This window comes from Mesoplodon mirus, assembly GCF_964341445.2.
Source record: "Mesoplodon mirus genome assembly, chromosome: 2".
In the NCBI taxonomy this organism is placed as follows: domain Eukaryota; kingdom Metazoa; phylum Chordata; class Mammalia; order Artiodactyla; family Ziphiidae; genus Mesoplodon; species Mesoplodon mirus.
In genome coordinates this window covers 27,023,386-27,036,868 of record NC_138977.1, presented here as the reverse complement: position 1 = coordinate 27,036,868, position 13,483 = coordinate 27,023,386, and the positions used below count along the sequence as shown (strand labels likewise).

General features: G+C 43.4%; 1 protein-coding gene across 1 annotated transcript in view; it reads right to left on the bottom strand.

The window, feature by feature from the left end:
* Positions 1–13,483, bottom strand: part of ABCG2 (ATP binding cassette subfamily G member 2 (JR blood group)) — a 127,918-nt gene that overhangs the window by 42,848 nt on the left and 71,587 nt on the right. The window contains exon 2 of the mRNA XM_082611643.1: positions 24–245. Coding sequence (XP_082467769.1) covers positions 24–226 — 203 coding nt within the window. The 5' untranslated portion in view covers positions 227–245. The remainder of the gene's footprint in view (positions 1–23; positions 246–13,483) is intronic.

The window sequence follows — 13,483 nt, the reverse complement described above, 5'->3', positions numbered from 1 at the left end:
TAAATAAAAGTTCATGCACATACTTGACATCCTTTAGTATTTCTTTCTCAACTGTTTTCCGACAAAGTAGAAAGCCACTCTTCACTTTTACTCGATAGCAGATGTTATGAAAACTTAACACAGCTCCTTCAGTAAATGTCTTCAGGTCACTGGAGGTTGTCTCCGGGATGCAACTGGTGTTTCTTTCTGACATTTGGACAGAAACTTGGTAACTATTGGAAGACATCTGGAGTGTTTCTGCCTTTCTGTAGAGGGAAAAGCAACAGTAAGTTGACAGTAAATGAGACTGTAAACAGTAGTTAAGAGTACACTTAAAACAATTCGGTTTTGGTACAAACTTCCAGTTATAAAATAAGTTAAGTCCTGAGGATATAATCTGCAGCATGGTGACTCTAGCTAATAATACCATACTGTATATCTGAAAGTTGCTAAGAGAGATCTTAAAAGTTCTCATCATAAGAAGAAAAAATTTGTGACTCTGGTGTGTGATGGATATTAAGTAGACTTACTGTGATCATTTCACAGTATATACAAATTTTAAGTCATTATGTTGTATGCCTGAAACTAATATAATATTATGTGTCAATTATATCTCAATTTAAATTTTAAATAGACACCAAAAAAAATTTTAATGAAAAATGCCTCATTGGTCACTTTTATATTGATTACATGTTTAAGTAAAAATATTTTGCAGGGCTTCCCTGGTGGTGCAGTGGTTGGGAGTCCGCCTGCCGATGCAAGGGACACGGGTTCGTGCCCCGGTCCGGGAAGATCCCACATGCCGCAGAGCGGCTGGGCCCGTGAGCCATGGCCGCTGAGCCTGCGCGTCTGGAGCCTGTGCTCCGCAACGGGAGAGGCCACAGCAGTGAGAGGCCCATGTACTGCAAAAAAATATATATATATATTTTGCGTATATTGGATTCAATGAAATATATTTTTAAAAATTTTAAACAAGTCCATTGTAAACCTCAATGCAATAAATAGCTCCATTTCCAATAAACACGCCACATCACAGCAATAAGAACAATCTTGAAACCTATATTAGGGAGGCAGACACAACTCTGAATACATACACTCCAATTAGGTGTCAATTAAACATCTAATAAGTAAATAGAGAGAGTATGAAAATTTCTCAAAACTCATGAAGCAGGAAAAAGATGAACGGGAGTTAGAGCTGACTTGAAAAGTATATTACGATACTACTCAAGATCAGGGACAGACCACATGATCACCATCACCCCGTTTTTGTTTGAGTCTATGACACAGTTATTACAAAAAGGGGGTTGGCCAGGTAGTCAGGGATAAGAGAGATTTATTTGAATTTAAAGCTCCAGACTTGGGCAATATGGGAATAAAGACACAGACCTACTAGACAATGGACTTGAGGATACGGGGAGGGGGAAGGGTCAGCTGGGATGAAGTGAGAGAGTGGCATGGACATATATGCACTACCAAATGTAAAATAGATAGCTAGTGGGAAGCAGCCGCACAGCACAGGGAGATCAGCTCGGTGCTTTGTGACCACCTAGGGGGGTGGGATAGGGAGGGAGGGAGACGCAAGAAGGAAGAGATATGGGAACATATGCATATGTATAACTGATTCGCTTTGTTATAAAGCAGAAACTAGCACACCACTGTAAAGCAATTATACGCCAATAAAGATGCTTAAAATAAATAAACAAACAAACAAACAAATAAAGTAAGCAAGCTCCAGACTTCAGGCGGCCTCGGGGCCGGGCTCCGGGTCCGGTGGGTCAGCACCAGCTGATGCCCGGTGGGCGCCGCCGCCTGGACCTGTTGGGCGAACGCTGGAAACAGTGGGCCCTGTCAGGCCGGAACGCTCCACCTCTTGGTATTTCCCGCAATCGACACGTGAAGCATCTGTTGATGCAAAGCTGTCTACACAGTGGGTCTGGCCCTGGTAATCTGCCTCACTCGTGAGTTCCCGCCTGTGTTAGGCGCTGTGTTGGGCAGCTAGTTAAAATGGTGAAGAGTGGGGTTCCTAGTCCTCGGAGCCGGCCTTCTGCAGAGGCAAGACTTTCCAACGCCAGCTGCAGTCCACGAGCGCGGAGAACGTGTGGGCTTTAGGGATGCTTGCAGCAAGTTCAAGTTGCGGCTTTCCCACTGGTCGCCAGGGACCACAGACACGTTCGCTTAACCTCTGAAAGTGTTACCTTATCCATGAAAAGGAGATCGACAGTTTGTGCTCCGTGAAAAGGAGACTGACAGTTTGTGCTCTAGGATTGTGGGATTTACATGAGAGAACCCATGTAAAGTACATGGTACACTTTTGGCATGCCGTGGGTGTGTAGTAAGTGTTTCTGGTTTTTGTCTGCCTTCCTGGGCATCATAACAAGTGCGATCGAACCGGTACAAGAAGATGGTCCTTCCTTCCCATAAGATGAGTGATTTTTATCTTTATCAAGGTGTTGAAATGCTTTTGGAAGGTATAACATTTGCTGCCAGTTTCAGTCTATGACTTGGTTTAGCCTGTTTACTGAATCTTCCTAAAATATATATGTGCTCAGAAATCAACTCACCGTCCCTCCACTTTGTGGAGTGCTTGATGCTGTGCCCTGGACCTCACTCAGGGCCGGGCAGGGTCCTGAGAACTTACTAACCTCGTTCCTGTGTCCGTGCTGTGAGACACAGCACATATGGTCATCCCTTCATGCCTGATGAAGAAATCAGGCTGAGGAGGAGACAGAACTGGACCAGGATCACACAGCTGATGGCGGTTACAGCTGACATCTGTTCAATGCTTTCTGTGTGCCAGGCACTGTTAAAATGTTTTTTTTAAATGTGTATCATTTAATCCTTGCTACCTGTGAGTTAGGTTTCATGGCAGTGACCGAGCTGCATTTTGAACCCGTATCATTCTATTTTTGTTTTTTCTAAAATAATTAAAAATTGAAGAAAAATTACATTCTAAAACATTTTTAGTGTCATATATGTGGAATGTCGTGGGGAATGTGAAAGTGATACCTGTGATGACAGGTGTCATGATGATATGAAACAGCAACGAAAACCAAGATTTTGTTTATGAAGAAAGTATTTGTATTCTATACCCCCAGGTCATGTTTTTAGTTATCAGTGGGAACTGTTCTTTGGGTTTCAGGGCCTGTTTCGAGTTCCTAAGCTCAGCGCCCCAGAAGGATTCCGTGTCGCCCAGGAGAAGGCCTTGAGGAAAACGGAGCAGCTGGTGGGTCGTGTGTGCTCCGCGCCGCCGGGGCCCCAGACCTTGCTCATCTTTGACGAGCTCTCGGACTCCTTGTGCAGGCTGGCCGACTTGGTAAGATGCCGGGCACGGGCCGCAGACCACCTCTCACTTTTGCAAGTAAAGCTCAGTTTATTAGGTTCAGTATTGGACTGTAACGTTAGGAATGTCTGAACTGTTTGAGAGGTCTTGGGTATAATCTGTTATAGTGAAGCGTACTGTTGAATGGGAAGAATGTACAGGAAAGGTCAGATTTAGTACTCATACTTTAATACATATATTTAATAAAATAGATATGTAATATGTAATGAAAGAATGATTACACACATGGCAAAGATTCTTCATGTGACAAAGATTCTTCATTTATGAAACTATCTACCAAAATTCGAATAGAACATTTACCTGTACATTTACAATAAAATTAATCGCATTAAAAAAAAAAAAGCTCCAGAGTTTATATGCTCCTTCAATCAACTAGGAAGATAAACTCCAAACTTCTTTGGAATGACAAAATCATTTCCTTAATGAGCAAACATACTTAAATTCTACGAAGGTTTCGAATTAAGTACAAAAATGATGGAGAAAATCAAACCAGTAGTGAAGCAGCTAAAGAAAGAATTTAAAACAAAAAGTGAGTATTAAATCTATAAATGAAGTTTAAAATATTTCATTAAACAAATTTAAAAAGGCCCCTTTAAAGGATTTAGAGTAAGTCCTTAAAGTGAACTTAACAGCTTGCGAAACAGGTTTGAGATGTGAAACTTCCATAAAACTAGTTTTAATTTTTAAAAATCAAAAGAATCCATGAAGAACTTTCTCTCTGGCTATGGTAGAGTAGCTGGTCCAAACCACTCATTCTCCTAAGAACAACTGTAGAAGTAGACAAAATAGAAGATGCAACTCTTTGCAGAGTGCTCTCTAATGAGAGCAAGCAAAGCAGCCAGGACTTGAGCAGCCAGAGTTCTTGGAAAGGAGAGACGATGAAGGCACAGCCAGCAGTCTGTGCCCTTTCCCCTCGGGGCAAAGTGCACATACATGGGGCAAAGCTCAGGAAAACCAGGCAGAAAGAAGCTGCTGGAGGCCAAAAAGCTGAACAAATATTTAAGTAGCCTCTCTGTGTTAGGGAGACCAAGTTTGGAGCTGTGAGCCTACCAGTTGAAAACCTGAAGTTTTTGAGATCCCAGTATGCCTATGACCTGGAAATATGGGCAACCCAGAAACAGAACAGCTTCTACTCAATCAAAGTGATCCACTCATACTTTGCTATAAGAAACTTAAATCACTCTGAAACTTATTATCATCCAAATTTTCAATCAAAAATTACCAAGCATGCCAGAAAATAAGACCTAATGTTCCAAAACAAGAAAAGAGAAATAGACCCATAGATATTGCAGATTGGAGTCATCAGACATCTGTGTTAAAATAACTGAGTGATACGTCTAAGAAAATAAATGAAAAGATAGACTACCACCAAAGAACCAGAATCTGTATTTTTTTTAAAAAAATCAATAGATGACTTTATTAGCAGTTTAGACACAGATTAGGAAAGAATTAGTGAACTGGTAGGCTGGTACATAGAAAACACACAGATTGAAGAGTGTACGACAATTCCACGTATCACCATGGAAAAGAAAACAAAAACAAAAAAACTGCAGACTGAAAAAGTAGGCTTTTTTACTACATAAAAGAGCTAAGAAACATATGAGATGTCGAGAAAAAGGTCTGGCACACATGTATGCCATGTACACTCTTCTCTCTCTGGAAGAGAGAGAAAAATAGAGCAGCATCAATATTTGAAGAAATACTGGCCACGCATTTTCCAAAACTGATGAAGGTATCAAGCCACAGATTGAAAAAGCTCTAGGAACACCAAAGCAGGATACATACAAGAAAACCATACCTGAGAATATCATAGTAGAACTGCCCCCAAACCAAAATAATCTGTAATTGTTCCTGTACCCCCAAACTGCTCTATTGTTGTCACACTTAAAACACGATTCAATCTTGGAAACTGCAAAAGGAGGAAACCACTTAGAGACTGGTCCCAGGAAATTAGAAGAGCTTAGTTTTAATCTGTGAACACAATGAATAGTAATAATTAGCTAAAATTCTACTCTCTTAAAGCAGTAAAAGAGAAGGTTCAAGGTACAAGTAATCTAGAGACCTTACATCTTGACTTTATGAACTCCTTAAGCCATCCTCCATACCTTCAAAAGCCAAACTAGGCCAGTCTGATATGAGCAATTGCTTCTCCGGCCTCCATCCCCATTTGATGTTCAGCCACCGAAGATACTTTCGAACCCTCTCCTAAGGCTCATTAAGAGAATCAAATAACATACCACTTGAATGTAAATAGGTCATTGGCTCAGGATAGACATTCATACAAAATTTTTGTGAGATTTTCTGCTAATAAAAGGCACCAACTGGAACTAAAGTACCCAAGAAGGATTATCCATGCCCGTCCATCCATCCATCCATCCAAGATAGAGGGCTAAAGCTTATAAATACAATCACAGTTTTAGAAGTGTGTGGATACCGAGTTGGCCTTCACTGTGATGGGCTTAAGTTTGTGATTCACACTGCTAGGAGGTGCTGGATTCCTCACTAGGATTCTTTCCTCAGGAAGACAACAGGGTCTTAGTTATTCATGTGTCACAACTCAAGAGATTAGCAGGCATAACTAAGGTACACCATCCAGCTGAAGCACATTATACCAAAAAACAAACTTATTTCTAACACCAATATGGAACAATATATTACTCTAAGATGAAATAAAAAACTTACAGTAATGATTACAAAATTTTAAAAATACAATGTCTCAGGACTTCCCCGGTGGCACAGTGGTTAAGAATCCACCTGTCAACGCAGGGGACACAGTTCGAGCCCAGCTCCGGGAAGATCCCACACGCCGCAGAGCAACTAAGCCCGTGCTCCACAGCTACTGAGCCTGTGCTCTAGAGCCCGCGATCCACAACTACTGAGCCCACGTGCCACAACTACTGAAGCCTGTGCGCCACCAACAAGAGAAGCCACTGCAATGAGAAGCCCGTGCACCACAACGAAGAGTAGCCCCCGCTCACCGCAACTAGAGAAAGCCTGCGCGCAGTGACGAAGACCCAAGGCAGCCAAAAATTAATTAATTAATTAAATCTATAAAACAGACAAACAAAAAAGACCCCACCACTCTGGCTGCTGTGTGGCAAGTGTGGAAGCAAGGCCCAGTCAGGAGACTCCTGCAGAAAACCAGGTGAGACACGCTTGGACAAAGGGATGGGCCTGGGTAATGACACAGGGGACCTCAAAAGTTCCAGGGCTCTGTTCCCACGCGGTAAGGTTTAGATGCCTGTGAGACATCCGAGGGAGGGACAGATCTTTGGTTAAAAACTGAGAAGCATAGACAAGACTCTTGTGGATGACAAACCACAAAGCCCTCTTGGGGGTCTTCAGTACTCAATAATGTATTGCTCTATGATTTTTAAAACATGCTACAGACCCACATTTGATTAACTGTGAACTGCTTTTCAAGAGGCATCAAGGGATTTACACTGTCATACACGACTGTAAGGTTTAGGATTTTGGCAGGTGCAGTAAGTGTCAAAATCCATAAGAAGACCGTTGTCCTTGGCTCACCGGCCCCTTGGCCTTCTCTCCTGGAAGGACCGTGCCTCCCTAGTGTCTCAGCCATGCATGCTCCCCACCTTGGCACTGTGAATCAAGACACTGTCTTCTCACCCACCTAACTCTCCCATCTTTTTTGTTTTGTTTTGTTTTGTTTTTTTGCGGCACGCGGGCCTCCCACTGTTGTGGCCTCTCCCGTTGTGGAGCACAGGCTCCAGACGCGCAGGCTCAGTGGCCATGGCTCACGGGCCCAGCCGCTCCGTGGCATGTGTGATCTTCCCAGACTGGGGCACGAACCCGTGTCCCCTGCATCGGCAGGCGGACTCTCAACCACTGCGCCACCAGGGAAGCCCCCTCTCCCATCTTTTATCCATCTATCTTTCCAGCCCACTCCCTCTACCTATCAGAGGACAGCTCCCCTAGGACTCCCACAGCTCCTACCTAAGGTAACCTTCTACTTACGCTCTGCTTTTCATTCCCTCTTGCTTACTCAAGGACACCTACCCAGTTATCTTCCACCACCCCTCACTTTTTCTCCCCTGCATCAATTTTTCCTTCTCTCCGGATTATAAAATTCTGTAATTCTTCTCCCTTCTCCCCTTCCCCTTCTAGGAAGATGGTATACAAGCCCCAAATTCTAACAGCCCCTGGGAGTCACTTTCTTTTTCTTTAAAAAAACAAAAAACAAAAAACTCCCACAGCTCCTGTCCATCCTAAGTCCCTACTAAGTCCCTCTTAAAACCACTCCAATCAGGCTTCCATCCCACCTCACCCTCACACCAAAACCACTGCTGACGATATTAGGTGACTGCCAAAGTGACACATCCAATGACTTTTCTGATTAAAATGTAATTCACCGACCATAAAATTCACCCTTTGAAAGTATGGCTAGTTAAGTGATTTTGAATGTATTAATGATCAATTCTTAGTCAAACCACTAGCAACACTGAAAGCTGAATATTCTCTCCTGGAAACATTTTCTTCACTTGGATTTCAGGACAAGATCAGGAAGCTCGGTTTAGGACATATGCTTTTGAGACATTTAAGCAGAGATACAGCGGACGGTTGGATGCTGACAGGAGAGGACCTAGAGATACACACCAAGTGGTATGAAGACCCTGAAACTGGATCAGAAGGGGAGTGGCTGTTGAAACACTGCTGTGGCATAAAAGTTATTTTGAGCTGAAGGCATTTGCGTTCCTGAAATCCCTTATCTGCCTAGAAGCAGAGTATGCTCTCACACAAATTAATTGTCATAAGTCCTCTCCCTGGAAGCAACCAGGGAAAATTGACTCTTACCACCCGAGGCAAAGAGAAATCTGTACCACACCTAAACAGACCTGTCAAAAAATTATCTATTTCCCATCTATTCTCCTAAAGGCCCAGTTATCTTTCCTAAAAGTCATTTGTGTTCCCATAAGTGCCCTTCTCCCCCTCTCCTTTTATGAAGATGGTATTTAAGCTCAAATTCTAACCACTCCTTTGAGTTACATTTTTCTGTGAACTCCCTTTCCACATGATTAAATCTAACCTGCCTTTCTCTCTCGTTAATCTGTCTTTTGTTGGTTTAATTTGCAGGCCCCCAACAACTGAGCCTAAAAGAGTAGAGGCAAAGTTTTTCCTCCCCTCCTCTGCAGCTAAGAGAGGAACGCCAAGGACTCCAAGGACTGAGACCTAAGGATATGTTTACAATAGTGGCGATTAGGAAGCACCAGCCAAGAGATACGTAATTTGACAAAGTTAAAAATTACCAACTCCCTGGAATTCCCTGGCAGTCCAGTGGTTAGGACTCTGTGCTTCCACTGCAGGGGGCTCGAGTTCAATCCCTGGTTGGGGAACTAAGATCCCTCATGCTGTGCAGTACAGCCAAAAAAAAAAAAAAAAAAAAAAATTACCCACTCCATTTATTCTCACAAATTACACAACAAATCACTTATTTTATAGATGGTAATCTGGTTCTTGATGTGTAAAAATGCTATAAATAAGGCCCAAGGAAGTGATTCTCTTGTGTTCAAGATAATTGGAGGTCAGATGGAAAAGTACCTATGCTTCTTTCCACATTCTATAGTAATATGCACAGGGAAAATAAAATAGTGCTGTCCCCTGGACACATGTGGCTACTGCTACTCAGCACTTGAAATGTAGCTGGTGAATGTTTTATGTTATTTAACTTATTCACTTAAATTTAAATAGCCACAAGTGGCTAACAGTTACCATACTGGACAACACAGGTCTAGACTGTTTACTCCTCAAAAATGTATTTCCTCATTCTTGGGTTACTTGATAAATAACCAATTTTATAACCCCATAAAAGATACATATACTTGAACACTGAGGTCACCCCACCCACTCTCATATCCATCCTGCATCAAAAAAAAAGAAGACAAGAAAAAGATACATATACTTGCTATATGCTGTTATCAAATAAATTCATTCCTGAGTTTTAAAACAGCACAAAACTGTACTGTTTTTATTTCAAAAACAGGATAGTGCTATATATTTCAGGTTGAGAATAACAAATCTATAAAATGATTAAGTATACAATGGCTGAAAAAAGGCAATGCTTCTGTTATTTTAGAACTGTCTTCTGAACAACTGCTAAATGCAATTAAATCACTTTCCTCAAGCGAAAACAAATGAGGTGAATCCCTAAGGAATTAAATCTGATCCCCAAACAATTCACATTTTACCAAAACTTTTTTTTTTTTTTTTTTGCGGTACGCGGGCCTCTCACCGCTGTGGCCTCTCCCGTTGCAGAGCACAGGCTCCGGACGCGCAGGCTCAGTGGTCATGGCTCACGGGCCCAGCCGCTCCACGGCATGTGGGATCTTCCCGGACCAGGGCACGAACCCGTGTCCCCTGCATCGGCAGGCGGATTCCCAACCACTGCGCCACCAGGGAAGCCCCCAAAACATTTTTGACCATGTTTTTGCAGGAAGGGGGACCCCTTCCAGGGCCCGAGAGTGGGCTCTGCTTTAACTCTCGGCAATGAATTGTCCAGAGACACACATGCTGACAAAGCAAAAGGCTTTATTACAGACGGGTGCCAGGTGGAGAGCGGCCGGGTAAGGGACCCCAGGAGAACTGCTGTGCCACGTGGCTCGCGGTCTCAGGCTTCATGGGAACAGGGGTAGTTTCTGGGTCGTCTCTGGCCCATCACTCTGACTCAGGGTCCACCCTGGGGGCGCGCGCGTCCCTCAGCCGAGATGGATTCCAGCGAGGAGGCCTCGTCTCCTCCCTCCTCCTTTTGGCCCCTCCCGGATTCTCCCAGTTAGCTTTTGGAGGCAACACCTCATTCTTTATCAGGACCTCCTACTGTGAGACAACTCAGGCCAGCAGTTATCGAGCTCGTGCTTGGCCAAGGCCGGTGGTTTCGGTCCACAGTTCTCTAACAATAACAGAAATTTCATAACATTCTCATGGTGAATTTCATACTGCTTTATTCAGAATTTCAAACACCAAAGGTAGGCTAATGAAAGAAAAATAATTAATTTAAATAAACTATAACCCTGTCAGACACCCTCCAGGGCTTTCCTCTAAGAGTCACAAAGATCTAACCGTGTATGACCAGCACTTGGATCACAGCGCACCAAACGGGCTGGCACTAAAATGTTCTTCTAGCCCCAGCGCATAGTGTAGGAACTTTCCTCTCGTGCCCTTTTGGCCTTCAGCCATCTCCCAAATTATAAGTAAAAGAATGATATTTTAAAGTATCTCCTTTAGACTTCACTGCAAACCTGCCACTTCGGAAAGCCACATTTGCATTTGCAAGCTAAAAATTTGCCCACACAGGCTGTTGTAAAAGCAGGGACCTAACATCCATTATCTTTGTATCCTTTGGAGCTCTTCATACCCTGTTCTCGATTATTCCCACTGAATGAAAGACTAAATCGCAATATGCCACATCCCTGTATTAAGCAAAGTGGTTTCATAAAGATATTCTAACAAGAGGAAGTCACTAAGCATCCTGTTTAGAGAAGTTATGTTCTGGTAGCATTAGTAAACTACATGTACAACCTAGAAAGAACAAAAATACACACCACAGAAGATTCTGCCTGGAATCTGTGAAAGGTAAGGACAAATCTTAACGAACACCACCTAAGAACTCAATATATTAACACAGCTGGAGTTCACAGAAAAAATAATTATCCCGTTTCAAGGCAGGACATTCTTCCGGCCAGGAATGTCCTTCCCCATTCCTTTGCCTACAGCCTCAAATTCACTTGAGAGATTAAGACCAGTTCCATCCTTCAAGGAGCAGCACATGGCCCGGGAGGGGAGGAGGATTTAGAAGTGGCCTCCTAGAGGAGACTAACCAGTTGTACGGGAAGAAGAGAAAAGAGAAGAAAGTTGTCCTAGTAAAGTAACACCATTAAATTGAAAGAGATTGTGCTGGGAAATGCATGCTGTCTGTTATACTAGAGTTCAGCTCTGGGGACAGGGCAGTTAAGAAAATGAAGCTGCAAAAGTAAGCAAAGACCATCAAAGAGTGACATACGCCCTGCAGGGAGTAAAGACTTGACTCTGGAGGCTCCGCAGGTCCCTTCAGCCCTCCTGTCACTTGTCCTACACATCCCCATCCTTCCAGCACAGAGGAGATACTCCGTAAGGCCAGTGAGGGATCTACGGGGAACTAGTGACTTATGGAAAAAAGGTACAGGTAACAAAAAATGGGGGAACATTCCTTTCAATATAATGCCAACGACACTCATGGTTCAGCCTAATCTTTGTTTTTCGTCATGTTTATTAAAAACACATCAACAGTAAACAGTGTTGTAAATAGTAAAACTTATCCTCCTTAAGTACAATTTTTGGACTTTGAAGATGTATACAGTCATGGGACTTCCCTGACGGTCCAGCAGCTAAAACTCCACACTCCCAATGTAGGGGGCCCCAGGTTCCATCCCTGGTCAGGTAACTAGATCCCACATGATGCAACTAAGAGTTCGCATGCCGCAACTAAAGATTCCCACGTGCCGCAACAAAGATCCTGTGTGCTGCAACTAAGACCTGGCACAGCCAAATAATTATTAAAAAAAAAAAAATATATATATATATATATATATGTATACAGTCATGTTACCACCAAAATTAAGACACAGACCATTCCTACCATCCCAAAGAAATTCCCTCTCCCTCCCCCCAAGTCCCTGACAACCACAGATCTGTTTTCTATCCCTTTTTCAATTTAATCTTAATCCTCCCTTTAAATAGATACAAGTGCACATAAAGTAAATACAGCTGACCCTTTGAAACCCAGCAGGACCCTGTGGGGTCCTCCTGGGTACAAAAGCCTTTCTGTGCCCCTGGTTTCTAATTTGTAGGAAAAGGCTTCAGCCTTCTAGACCTTCCCTGAGTTCCAAAAGGCAGATTCAAACAGTTACTAATTAGAAGAGTGAAGGAACGCAGAAACAATGGAAAGGCAGGAAAGAAACAATAGTGCAGGGACTTCCCTGATGGCGTAGTGGTTGAGAATCCGCCTGCCAGTGCAGGGGACACGGGTTTGGGCCCTGGTCCGGGAAGATCCCACGTGCCGTGGTGCAACTAAGCCCATGCATCACAACTACTGAGCCTGCGCTTTAGAGCCCGCGAGCCACAACTACTGAAGCCCGTGTGCCTAGAGCCCGTGCTCCGCAACAAGAGAAGCCACCGCAGTGAGAAGCCTGCGCACCTCATCGAAGAGTAGTCCCTGCTCACCGCAACTAGAGAAAGCCCGCGCACAGCAACGAAGACCCAACACAGCCAAAAATAAATAAATGAATAAATAAATTTATTAAAAACAAAAAAAAGAAACAATAGTGCAACCCTGGGGCAGGGTCCTGGTTCCTCCTCAAGGGATATATATTACAATATCTTTGAGCTCTTCTACAGGAACTGAGGCCCCCCACCTGGCTGGACAATGGTAACTTCAGGCTGAGCACTAGATTCCTGGAGCACCGCCTTGTTACCTCACCACCAACCAATCAGAAGAAAGCCACACACCCTGCAGCCCTCACCCCAAATTTTGCCTATAAAAACATTTCTCTGAAAACCATCAGGGAATTCCGGTCTTTTGAGCACAAGATGCCCGTTCTCCTTGCTTGGCCCTTGCAGTAAACCTTCCTCTGCTCCAAACTCCAATGTTCCAGTTTGTTTGACCTCACTGTGTGTTGGGCACCTGAACCTGCATTTGCCAACACCTTAAACAACACAGGTTTGAACTGTGCAGGTCCACTTATATGTGGATTTCTTTTCCATAACTATATTAGAAAATTTTTTTTTTTTTTTAAGATTTGCAACAGGGCCTCCCTGGTGGCGCAGTGGTTGAGAGTCCGCCTGCCGATGCAGGGGATACGGGTTCGTGCCCCGGTCTGGGAGGATCCCATATGCCGCGGAGCGGCTGGGCCCGTGAGCCATGGCCGCTGGGCCTGCGCGTCCGGAGCCTGTGCTCCGCAACGGGAGAGGCCACAACAGTGAGAGGCCCGCATACCGCAAAAAGAAAAAAAAAAAAAAAAAAAAAAAAAGATTTGCAACAATTTGAAAAGACTTGCAAACTATGTAGCCTAGAAATATTGAAAAAAAATGAAGGAAGTTAGGTATGTCATGAAGGCATAAAATATATGTAGATATACATGTAACATACAAAATATGTGTTAAGTTTTGGAGGAG